The 12,330-nt window shown below is 45.1% G+C and overlaps 1 protein-coding gene across 1 annotated transcript; it reads left to right on the forward strand.

Moving 5' to 3' along the window:
• On the forward strand, positions 1-8,408 carry bcl11ba (BCL11 transcription factor B a). Its single transcript, XM_057058845.1, has 3 exons — positions 1-841; positions 3,172-3,594; positions 4,536-8,408. Exons 1-3 carry the CDS (start codon positions 787-789, stop codon positions 6,512-6,514), a joined length of 2,457 nt encoding a protein of 818 aa, XP_056914825.1. The 5' UTR covers positions 1-786; the 3' UTR covers positions 6,515-8,408.
• The last annotated feature ends 3,922 nt before the right edge of the window (positions 8,409-12,330 follow it).

A 12,330-nucleotide genomic window follows, 5' to 3' on the forward strand; every position in this document is an offset into this window, starting at 1 on the left:
TGTTGCTCTTTATGAAACAGGTTGAATAGAACAGAATCATTGCTAATAGTAACTGAATAATTGTGGTTCAAGAAAATACAGAAACTGCCAGAGATGTACACGCAGCGCTGATGACCCCAGGTCGCATCATGAGTTAGTGTGTGTGCGTCTGTGCGTGTGGAAGCCGCCACTAGTCGCCCCCAGTCCGCGCCACTCTCCTCCTCAGCAGCCTGAACGTCACGTCCGCACTTGAACTTGAGTTTTGTGCCCCTGAAGAAGCCACAGAACCGCACAAAGCCGCGCGCTGCCCAGAGATGCGGGACTCAGCAATTGTCACGCACACAGGCGAGGACAGCTGTCCCGAGAGCGCTGTCTTCTGACTCCAACCGCAGGACACTGCGCCCGGCTGCTGTGGACGCGCCTCCCGCGCCTCCATCACCCGAGAAGAGCTTCAGCTGCAGCTTTGACGCACCTTGAGGCCCGAGCAGGTCCGACAGGTGAAGAGCAACGCGCGTTGGACCGACGAGGACGCGGAGACGGTCGCGAAAAGCCGACAGTTCCCGTCCGTCCCTTCAACTCCCGGCATCAAGAGGAGGAGACATTCTTTGGCTTTAAAGTGCGAGTGGAGCTGCGCGACGGCCAAAGCGGCGAGCGCGCAGGCGCCACTTCCACGGCCGAGTCTGCGTGAGCCGAGACAGATCAGAGTGTCGCTGGAGGTCAACATCCAGGTGACTCCGGGTCAGCCGAGGAGGAGAGCCGAGCCTGCAGCAGCGCTCTCCGGGCGATGCTCATGTGAACGCCGGGGCGATGTCCCGACGCAAGCAGGGGAACCCGCAGCACCTGTCCCGGAGAGAGACCACCGGTGAGTCTTCGCACCGCGCTCCCGAACCCGAAGCTTTCACCGGCGAGAGGCGCGCACAGCCCGACGGTGGCGCACGTGCAGCCAAAGTTTGTCCGTCTGTCCGGCTTTGAGTGTCCGTGTTGACTGATTGACTACAGCGGGGATTAAAACACCAATAATCTACACTAATTATTGCTCCTTTGCTGGTTTAAGAGGGGGGGAAATGCGCTTTCCTCCAGTTTCAATTCTGAAAATGACAACAATCGTTATATTTTCATTTGTTTAAATCTTTCAGGCCTCTTTACGATCACGATCGATCCGTATTTTTACGTTTGAGACCCGATTTAAAACATTTAAAAAAACTGTATTTTTTTTCCTTTCAATTGTTTTGAGGTGGGTTTTTTAATCTCATTTTTTCCTTTAGTTTTCCTCTATTACATTTGGAATGTTTTAACACCGTAAAAAAGCGGACATTCCCGTTTAGAATAAATCTTTATAAATACAAAATTTTCCGGATTTTTATTTTATTTTTTCTCTTTAGGAACACAAAGTATTTCCAGAGTGAGATCGGATTGTAATTCCGAGCCTCTGAAACCCTCCAGCAACCTTCCGAACTCCGTCATTTATTCATTTATTTGAACCCTCTTGTGCTCCCGCTCGGCTCTCAGCCGCTTCTAGATTTGAAATTGGTGTTAATTGGTAGGAATGGTCGATCTTTAGATTTAAACATGTGCAGATGTGCAGATTGGTGCAGCTGTGGGCTGAATCTTGGAGGTCCTGACACCCCAGAGTCGCCTCAACACCTGCACGCTGCCCTCTCACGCCTTCTCATGCTGCGCGCCTTCTCAGTCACAACTCCACTATTGACCTGCTCCTTCTTAAGGGCTTTTTCTTCCTTCATCTTGCAACATACCACACACACACACACACACACACACACACACACACACACACACACACACACAACACACACACACACACACACACACACACACACACACTTTTGTGACTACATAGAAGTAAAAAGTCTGCATTATTTTACTGATGTCATTTATTACTCGCTTGCTTTTTGCTTCTTTGACCAGGTTTATTTTTAAGCTTCAAAAATTTTCTAACCAAATGTCACAACTAGCTTTTCTCTTTTATTTCCAAGTTAGTTATCCAGTAATTATCATTGCAATTCTTCCACATGATTATGATTATTTCTATTACATTTTATAATATCACTTTGAAGTGTTTGTACAGCGACTGATTGTTGAACTGAATTTGATATACAAAAATATAAATTTAGGGGTATTTTGTAGAAGAGCAGAAGGAGAAGATGTTCTCTTCTTAGATTCTTCTAATTAGTAATACTAGAGACACTTTGACTTATCTTAAAATTCTTATTTTTTCCCCAAATAGTTTTTTAAAGTACCTTTAAGATTACTACCACTATAACACGTGGCCCCAAACCTCAACTCATTGTAAATATGCTATAACACACACACGCACACACAAACACACTTTGTGGTATTTTGGTGAATATGAAGCATCATATTGACCCCTCCACTTTGACTCTCTTTGTCTTTTTCTTTTTTCTCTTCCCCTTTCTTTCTTTCTTCTTTCTTTCTTTCTTTCTTTCTTTCTTTCTTTCTTTCTTTCTTTCTTTCTTTCATCTGTGTGTGTGTGTGTGTTTGTGTGAGTGTGTGTTAGTGTGCGCAGGGACATTCAGGTTTGCCTTGCTTACTTAAAAAGTTGCATTTATCCACACGAGTGACTCTTATTGTTGCCCTCAGTCAAATCAGGTGTTCCATTGTCAGGCCCATGATAAAATAAAATCACCAGTGGTGCTTTTCTGTCATCTGTGTTGTGACAGATTCAACAGAGATGCTCGTCTGGCTTTGCTCACCCGAAGGTTTCTGAAGGTTTCTAAAAAGTTTCTGCGGGTTTCTAAAAGGCTTCTGTAGGTTTCTGCAGGTTTCTGGAGGATTGTAAAAGGATTCTGAAGGTTTCTGAAGGTTTCTAAAATGTTTCTGGAGGATTCTAAAAGGTTTCTGGGGGTTTCTAAAAGGTTTCTGGACATTTCTAAAAGGTTTCTGGAGGTTTCTAAAAGGTTTCTGAAGGTTTCTAAAAGGTTTATGCAGATTTATACAAAACTATTCTTGTTTAAATCTATTGTGGTGACGTCTTGAGAAGATTTCTTGTATACGTTGAGAAGAGGTAGTTAGCAGCTAAAGCCCGAATGGCCACCATGTTAGCAGCACCATGTCACTTGCGCCATCATCTGCATGTGAGTTTGACCTTTGTAATGATTGACAAATGAGTGTGAATTAACATTTTTGTTCTTTCCTTGTTTTTTGATTGGACAGTGGAGGTTAAGCCCCCCCATACTCCAGCATTGCTTGGCACCTTGGGCGTTCATCCACACATTTTGGAGCTTAGTCCGGCCCATTCTCTCCCGCCTGGCCTGCACAGCGACCATGACTTGCTGACCTGCGGCCAGTGTCAGATGACCCTTCCACTGGGTGAAATCCTCCTCTTCATTGAACACAAGAAGAAGCAATGCCAAACAGGACTGCTGCCTGCCGACTGTTGTGAAAAGATGGAAGAGCCGGGAGGAGGAGGAAGAGGAGGAGGAGGAAGAGCACCTCTGCAGACTCTCCAGCACAGCCAGCAGCCAAGGAAGCCGAAGAAGGTTGTGGAGCCGGTGGAAGTGGGAATCCAGGTGACACCTGAGCAGGAGACCACGCCGACCAAGGGCCTTTGCCCAAAGCAAGAAAATACACCTGAAGGTAGAGCAGTGTCTGTCTGCCTGCCTGCCTGCCTGCCTGCCTGCCTGTCTGTCTGTCTGTCTGTCTGTCTGTCTGTCACAGTTTAGTTGAACTTTTGAGTGTGGACTAGTGATTGTTTTACAAGCTGCTCTATTGATCCCGTATGAGCTAAAGTAGCAATACAAAATCAAGGGTGTTGATCTGAAAAGGGATAGTTAATGAACAAACATGTTCTGAGGGAGGCAGAAGATGCCACAGATGCTCTCTGGAGCCTGTAGGAGCAGTCACAGGGCCACCTGCTGTCTGTTGTCCTGCAGGACACATTTAAGTACTCTTAAAGCAGATAACACCTCTCTCACTCTCTTATCTGATTCCTATCAAAGCGAGTTCAGGTACGTCTTGCAGGGAAGGAGCCTGGAGAGCACTCGGAGGAGGAGCTTTAAACCCTGAATGATCTTGATTGTGCTCACAGGGAGCTGAACGGATGCATGTCCAGTCCTCATTGTCCTGGCTCTAATCCCAGTTGATTCATACAGGTCTCAATGCTAATGCTTTTGTTATTTTAATGGCCTAAAACATGTGTGATGGTCAAAAGTTGGGGATTGGATTTTGTCTGAAGGACGGTCAGGAGGCACAGTGTGTGAGAGAAAAAAGAAGGGAGGAGGAAGATGCAGATTGCTTCTACTATTGTCACACTTACTGATAATGGAGTTGTTGGGCAGGGGCACCAGGGGCGATCTGATCCCAGTTCAGAGGAACCTGCTGGACGAGAGAGCAGAGACACTTGTGTCAGAGTCCTGAGACAGGAAACCAGCTTTGACCTTTTGTGTTAATGAAAGTACATTCATTCCATCTTACCCCGTGACAGTGGCTAAAGATTGACAGAAACAACACCTATGCCACCAAGACTGCTCCAAAGGGTCCTTCTCTGAATCCAAAACCTTTTTCTGTGTTTATTTCAGGTCAGAGGGATGAGCCCTCCAGTTATATCTGCACCACGTGTAAGCAGATGTTTTCCAATGCCTGGTTCCTGCTACAGCATGCTCAAAACACGCATGGCATTCGCATATACCTGGAGTCAGATCCCTCGAGCGCAGCCCTAACTCCACGCATCACCATGCCTCCACCCATGGGCAATGACTGCATCCCTCATCCCCCCCTCATCAACTTTCTGGGGGAAAACAACCCTTTCCAGCTCTTAAGAATGACAGGCCCAGTGACTCGAGAGCCTGCCTCTGCTTTTATCGAGAACCGACTGCCCAACATGCCTGCATTTGTTAGCCCCCCTGCCCGCCACCACCTGGACTCCCATAGGCTAGAATGCCTTAGCACAGAAGAAATGGGTCTCATCTCACAGCACCCAAGTGCCTTTGAAAAGGTGATGCGTCTCGCGCCCGTGTCCATGGAGTCCCACTCCATGGACTTCTCCAGGAGGTTACGTGAATTGGCGGGTAATAGCAACAGTACAACACCGCCGCTGTCGCCAGGCAGGGCCAACCATATTCACCGATTACTCAACCCCAACACCTTTCAAATTGGGCCAAAGTCACCCTTTGTGTGCACTCCTCCCTTACCACCGGCTCCCGCAAACAGCACTAGCCCTCCACAGATGCAGAACAAAGTCAAATCCTGTGAGTTCTGTGGTAAGACATTTAAGTTCCAAAGCAACTTGGTTGTGCATCGCCGAAGCCACACCGGAGAGAAACCCTACAAGTGCCAGCTGTGTGACCATGCATGTTCTCAGGCGAGTAAGCTGAAACGCCACATGAAGACCCACATGCACAAGCCTGGTTCACTGACTGGGCGTTCGGATGATGGACTATCAACTACAAGTTCCCCCGAGCCAGGCACAAGTGAGCGCATGAAGAACCACGGTGGTGACTTCCAGGTAGAAGGAAACGAAGAGGAAGAAGAGGAGGAAGAGGAACTAGAGAGTGAGAGTCGACCAGAATCAAACTTTAGCATGGAGTCCGAATTATACCGGAACAGGGAGAACGGCTCCAAACAGCTATCTGAGGAGAAGTCATCATTCACTTTTGAAAAAATGATGGGAGCTCGGGGTCTTAATTCCATTCAACATTATAACAGTTTGATAGTTGACAATCGTGGCCGGACGGACTTGTCCAAGAGCTGCTCAGAACACCGACAGGACACAGCGGACGAGGATTCGGTGCCCGAGGAGACGGACCGCCACAGACCGGAAAGGACAATTGTTAATGGCAGGAACAGCGGATCAGATGATTCTCTTCCAAGCTTATTTCCCCACAAACCCGCTTCCGTCGCTGGTTCTGGCCTGGCTAACTCCATGAGTAAGAGGATAAAGACAGAGAAGGACGGGGATGGTTCCCCGGCACCCCTCATACCCTCTGAAAATGTCTACTCCCAGTGGTTAGTGGGCTATGCTGCCTCTCGCCATTTCATAAAAGACCCTTTTCTAGGCTTCAGTGACTCGAGACAATCTCCCTTCGGCACTTCATCGGAGCACTCCTCTGAAAATGGAAGCCTGCGCTTCTCCACGCCCCCAGGAGACCTGATGGACGGTGGCTTGTCGGGCCGTAGTAGTGGGACCGCAAGTGGAGGCAGCACGCCTCACCTGAGCGGAGGTCCTGGCAGACCCAGCTCAAAGGACAGCCGGCGGTCTGACACCTGCGAGTTCTGTGGCAAAGTTTTTAAAAACTGCAGCAACCTGACAGTGCACCGACGCAGTCACACGGGTGAGAGGCCCTACAAGTGTGAGCTGTGCAACTACGCGTGTGCCCAGAGCTCAAAGCTAACGCGCCACATGAAGACGCATGGCCAGCTTGGTAAGGAGGTCTATCGTTGTGACATTTGCCAAATGCCGTTCAGCGTGTACAGCACTCTGGAGAAACACATGAAAAAGTGGCATGGAGAACATTTGATGACCAATGACATCAAACTGGAACAAGCACAGATGGTGTAAACCAGTTCCCTCTTTTTCAACTCCACATGTCCCATATGGTGTGGAAGGGCAGCTGGAGGCCCTTTTGTAAAATGTGAATTTTGATGAATTTTTATGAAACTTTGCGTGGAAAAATTGTGTGGAAATATTTAAACACGGTCTCAAAGGCAATCGAAACCATCTAACCTCATAGAGGTCTCTTTTTTAAATAGCTAAATCTGCCATTCGAGTTTTTGAACAAGTTGGCCTTTAACTGTGCAATATTGTTTATTTATTGACATTTGGTACACGCAGGTGCGTTTTTAAAACAAACAAAAATTGTTCATGTAGTGTTGTTTTGGTTTCTGAAAACCCAGATGAGTCCTTTTCCCCAGCTGTTGTTTTTTACCCATTGATGGCCACTGCCCGTGAGACAATGTATATTCAACATATATTTCTGGAAGAGAAAAGTTCGATCCAATATTTAGCTTGAGAGCAATGCTGAGTGAGCAGACGCTAATCCACAGGTGTGATGATGCCATGCGAACAACAATCCTTTAGTGCTACAACATGTACAGATGTTAGTGTGACGTGTGACGATGTTAGTGTGACGTGTGATGATAATTCGATAAAAGCAGAAGTGATGGTGACTCTAAAATAAGGAAGGGCGATGCCAAGGATCAGAAACCTGCTGTGGGCTTAACCATCTTCTACCAGCCAGGTCCCTCAACCTGCCGACAGCTGTTCGCTTCTCCCTCTGCCTCTGCGCAGCCTTTCATCTTCTCACATTGATAAATGCATAAATCCTACAGCGCATGCAGCCCTAGTGCCCTGTTTTGGTGGAACGCCAGCTTCGTGCTTCAAGATGAGGAGGAGAAACGGACTATCTCAGGTTATAAAACGCTCTTCTCTGGCACTTGTGAGAGGCCACTAAAGGACATCAAATATCTGAATAATTTGCTCAAGTTGTGCCTTCTACAACAGCCTCACCAGACCAACAGCAGATCCCTACTTGGGTCACACCAGAGCTACAATTAGCTGGCTCTAATTCGCACATGCTTGCGTGCACATGCAGATATTGCAGATGCTTAGAAATGATCCTGCTGAAGAAATTCTTTATTTAAAGTTGAGAAACATTCCCAGCGACTGATACAGATCTGATTAATGAACATTCCACCAACATCACCATCGTTAAAACTTTACTGTTGTTTGTGACTTCTGTGTAGAGGACAAAACACACACGTGTACATTAAAGTAGCGAAATTATCAGATAGATCATCAGATTTATGTTCACACACAGTCCAACTTCATATAGATCTATATGCTACACTGAATCTTGTTTTAATGGAAGGCTCCAAAACTTGGGATGTCTCTGTCTCTCTCTCTGTACATGTCTATGTCTCTCACTCAGAAAGAGATGAGATGATGATAATTTACCAGGTCTTGGAAAAATGTACGCACATTTTGGTACGAAAGAAAACGACGATGTTCTTCAAGAGACTCCTTACAATATCAAACATATCATCAAAAATATTAAATAATAGACACAAAACAATTCAGAAAAAATGGAAATATAATGTAGAAAAGGATTTTGTTGCGATAAGAAAATGTGTTTTACTCCTTTTTAAAAAAAAAAGTACATACATTTATCCGTGCATCTATTTATAGTTGTACGTATAAATGCGTTCATATATACATATATACGCATACAAACGCATCTATATGTTTGTATGTGTACATGTATGTACTGTATATGTACATCTGTGTGTTATTTGCAAAGTGGGATTTAAAAAAAAAAAAATATTATTATTATTTTACAGTCAAAATTGAAATGATGGTCTTCACCAATTTTGTCCCTGTAATTGTGAAACGTGTTTCTTTTTTCTGCCTTGGCTGTAAGTAATCACAAAATAAACCGATTTTGGAGGAAAAGGAATGAACCAACGTGGATTTGGCTGTTTGGGGACTTAGAACAGATACACAGGTGCTCCAACAGTAGCTTGAGGTTTCCTCGGAGTGCTACGTATTTATATTCTTCGTGAAAGGAATCAGGTGAATCATTTTGTTAGGTTTTTCCCCATCCTTTATTCCATCTATTGAAGCTGAGTGAATAGGATAGAATGAATAATAATGGCATCACTCATGTCATGTGACAGGATGTTTTTGTTTTACGGGGAGGAAACTGACCTGAAGGATGAGTGTGGTTGGAATAACTTAAGCCAGAGGGTTGAGGATTGGCGTACGTGGGATGTCTATTTGATTTCTTATCAGATTGGTCTGTTGACCTTTTTCAGGTCCCTAACTGGATATTTCAACCCAGCAGAAACACACTTTACATTTTAATTGTGGGTGTACTTGGAAGTTCTGAGTCCTGTTCCTAAGGGGCTTATGTAAGTTTCAGGTTTATGCACTGCGGAAATCTTTATTTTTCTTCAACTCTCTTAACTCCATTAACAACTTGTGGCTTGAGACATGGTTACAGTTGTTGCTTAGGCAGTTGTGAGGAGAAGTGTTTTCTTGGAATTTGAATGCAGATGTTCTTGTAGGTTCTAATTTATTCAGTTGATTCTAATTCATTAAGGTCCATCAGAGAGGCAACTAGAAGAAGGAAATTAAAAGTACTCAGTAATCTGTTGTAGAACTCCCCAAGTACTCCGCCTAAACAGCTAAACAGCAATTCATACCTGGGAGCATTCAGCAGTCTCTGCTTTGACACGTGACCCGAATGAGGAACCCACCATCAAGTCTTGGCCAGGGGCTAACCTCCTGTACTGAAAACTCAGGGTTAGCTTTCACTATTTTGAATCAAATGGATACTTTTTTTTAAAGGGTTATGTGAACATTTTTAAAATCAATGAATTTTAATTGTCCAGCCTAGAAGGACCAAATGCTCCAAGTACAGAACCTTATGGAACCCCATGGTTAACCCTACTGCATGAAGAGGGAATGACATGATGGACATGAGCAAACTGGTATCTATCTGATAAATATGATCTAAACCAGTCTAGTGCTGTCCCTTTAATTCCAATCATATGTTCCTGTCTCTGGAACAGGATGCTGTGATCAACTGTATCAAAAGCTGCACTGAGGTGCTTAAGCCGTTGCTTAAAAAAACATCACTGGATCCTGATGTATTAGCAAATTATAGGCCAATATCCAACCTTCCTTTTATCTCTAGAGTTCTTGAGAAGGTGGTGGTGACTCAGTTACTGGAGCACCTGCAGAGGAACAGCCTGTTTGAGATGTTTCAGTCAGGCTTTAGAGCTCATCACAGCACAGAAACAGCACTTGTTAAAGTTACTATTGATCTTCTCATAGCTTCAGGACTGGTTTCTATGCTGGTTCTGCTGGACCTTGGTCCTGCTTTTGATACAGTTGATCACAGCATCCTGTTACATAGACTGGAACATGTGATTGGGATTAAAGGGACAGCACTAGACTGGTTTAGATCATATTTATCTGATAGATACCAGTTTGCTCATGTCCATGGTGTTCCCTCCTCATAGAGTAGGGTTAGCCATGGAGTTCCTCAAGGTTCTGTACTTGGACCAATCCTTTTCACCTTGTACATGCTTCCCTTAGGGAACATTATTCGGCAGCATGGGATAAATTTTCATTGTTATGCTGATGACACTCAGCTTTATTTATCCATGAAACCAGAGGAGACAGAGCAGTTAGTGAAGCTTCAGACCTGTCTTAAAGACATAAAGTCCTGGATGTCTTCAAATTTCCTCCTCCTTAACTCAGGAAAAACTGAGGTCATGGTGTTTGGTCCTGAACCTCTCAGGGATAGATTAGATCATATGATCACTCTAGATGGTATCTTATTAACATCTAGTCTCTCTGTGAGGAATCTTGGAGTAACTTTTGATCAAAATCTCTCCTTCAACTCACACATTAAATTAGTCTCTAGAAGTGCCTTTTTTCACCTGAGGAACATCACAAAGATTAGGAAGCTACTGACGTGGCATGATGCTGAAAAGCTAATTCATGCTTTTGTTACTTCCAGGCTGGACTATTGTAATTCTTTATTATCAGGGTGTCCAAACAACTCTTTAAGAAGCCTCCAGTTGATCCAAAATGCTGCAGCCAGAGTTCTGACAGGTATTGACAAAAGAGATCACATAACTCCTGTAATGGCGTCGCTTCATTGGCTGCCCGTTAAATTTAGAATAATTTTTAAAACCCTTCTTTTGACCTACAAGGTCCTCAGAGGCCTAGCTCCATCCTACCTGGAGGAGCTAGTGATACCTTACCAGCCCAATAGACCGCTCCGCTCTCAATATGCTGGTCTACTTGTGGTTCCCAGAGTTTCTAGGAGTAGAATGGGGGGCCGAGCATTTAGCTACCAGGCCCTCCTGCTATGGAACCAGCTCCCTGTCCAGGTACGGGAGGCTGACTCCATCGTTACTTTTAAGATCAGACTTAAAACCTACCTCTTTAAAAAAGCTTATTGTTACTAATTCTGTAGTCCCAGTTACTATCATAGATAGACAAATTATCATACTTAGGGGGTCGTCTAATCGTTAGCTGTGCTGTTATAGGCCAAGGCAGCCGGGGTCCGGAAACATGATCACCTGACAGGCCTCTGTCACCCCACTGGGTTATGGTTTTCTCTCCTCTCCTCTCCTCTCCTCTCCTCTCCTCTCCTCTCCTCTCCTCTCCTCATCATCGTTTTTCTGCTCCCCCCCTTCTCTATTAATTTACAGGTATTGCCGCCTTCGGAGCTGCATGATGACCTCCGGCCCCGCTGACCCGTTGTATAGTGTATTTTTGTGTGTGTTTTTGTGCTCTGTGCCTCTCCTCTCCTCTCCTCTCTCTCCTCTCCTCTCCTCTCCTCTCCTCTCCTCTCCTCTCCTCTCTCTTTACCCAGCTGGCCATCAGCAGGAGGGTCCCCCTACATGAGCCTGGTCCTGCTCAAGGTTTTTTCCTGTTAAAGTGGACTTTTTCCTTGCCACTGTTGCTTGTCTGGGGTTAAGCCCTGGGATTCTGGAAAGCGCCTTGAAAGATGCTATATAAATAAAGATTGATTTGATTTGATTTGAGGTCCAGCAGTACCAGCATAGAAATCATTCCATGATCTGAAGCTCATTAGTAACTTTAATTAGTGCTTTTTCTGTGCTAAAACCTGAATGAGACATCTCAAACAGACTATTATTTTGTAGCTTTTCCAGTAACTGTGCCCCCAACACCTTTTGGACAAGTTTGAAGCTAGAGGTGAGGTTGTGAGGGACTCAAACACTAATGGATGACAAGAAGTATTCTAAGCAATAAAACTCTGCATGAAGCCTCAACTCAAAAGACTGAAAGGGAATGCAAGTACCTTGCAACAGGATGACTCCACAGGTAGTTTTTAACTACACAATTGTCACCAATTATCCAGATAGAGAGTATGGAGGTTAGGTTATCAATGAACCGGGGGGGAGAAGACTGTTGGTAGTGGTTTTAGTAAAGAGACATGGAAGGTGGATGAGAATTCAGTGAAAGGGGAGTTTATTCTGGATCACAGCAGAATTGATAATCTTTATTCATCTAGCGCACACAGGAAGGGGGGGGGGGGGGCATATGGGCGAAGGCAGGGTCCACCCCTGGATGAGTCACCGGTTCATCACAGGGCTCTATGTGCCCATTTGTGGGTTCAGTACCATGTTCTGTGCTTTGAAGCTTCCCTGATTACCAGAAAACCCTCTATGATTTTTCCGCACTGGGGTTTGAACCAAGAACCCTCAACTTCTCAGTAGAGTGCAGACAGGATTTTCCTTTCAGTCTGAGCCAAAGCTTTGGACCAGGCTGATAATCCAGGGCAAGAGTTAAAGTGAGTGATGGCAGCTCTCGCTTCACAACAGATATGGTGACTA

Source organism: Takifugu flavidus, chromosome 16 (assembly GCF_003711565.1).
Source record: "Takifugu flavidus isolate HTHZ2018 chromosome 16, ASM371156v2, whole genome shotgun sequence".
NCBI lineage: Eukaryota > Metazoa > Chordata > Actinopteri > Tetraodontiformes > Tetraodontidae > Takifugu > Takifugu flavidus.

Excerpts from the sequence above, each read along its gene's own strand:
- bcl11ba (XM_057058845.1), top strand. The coding sequence starts at position 787 with ATGTCCCGACGCAAGCAGGGGAACCCGCAGCACCTGTCCCGGAGAGAG. Across the intron at positions 842-3,171 it reads GTCCCGGAGAGAGACCACCG|TGGAGGTTAAGCCCCCCCAT; the intron begins GTGAGTCTTCGC and ends TTGATTGGACAG. Across the intron at positions 3,595-4,535 it reads GCAAGAAAATACACCTGAAG|GTCAGAGGGATGAGCCCTCC; the intron begins GTAGAGCAGTGT and ends TGTTTATTTCAG.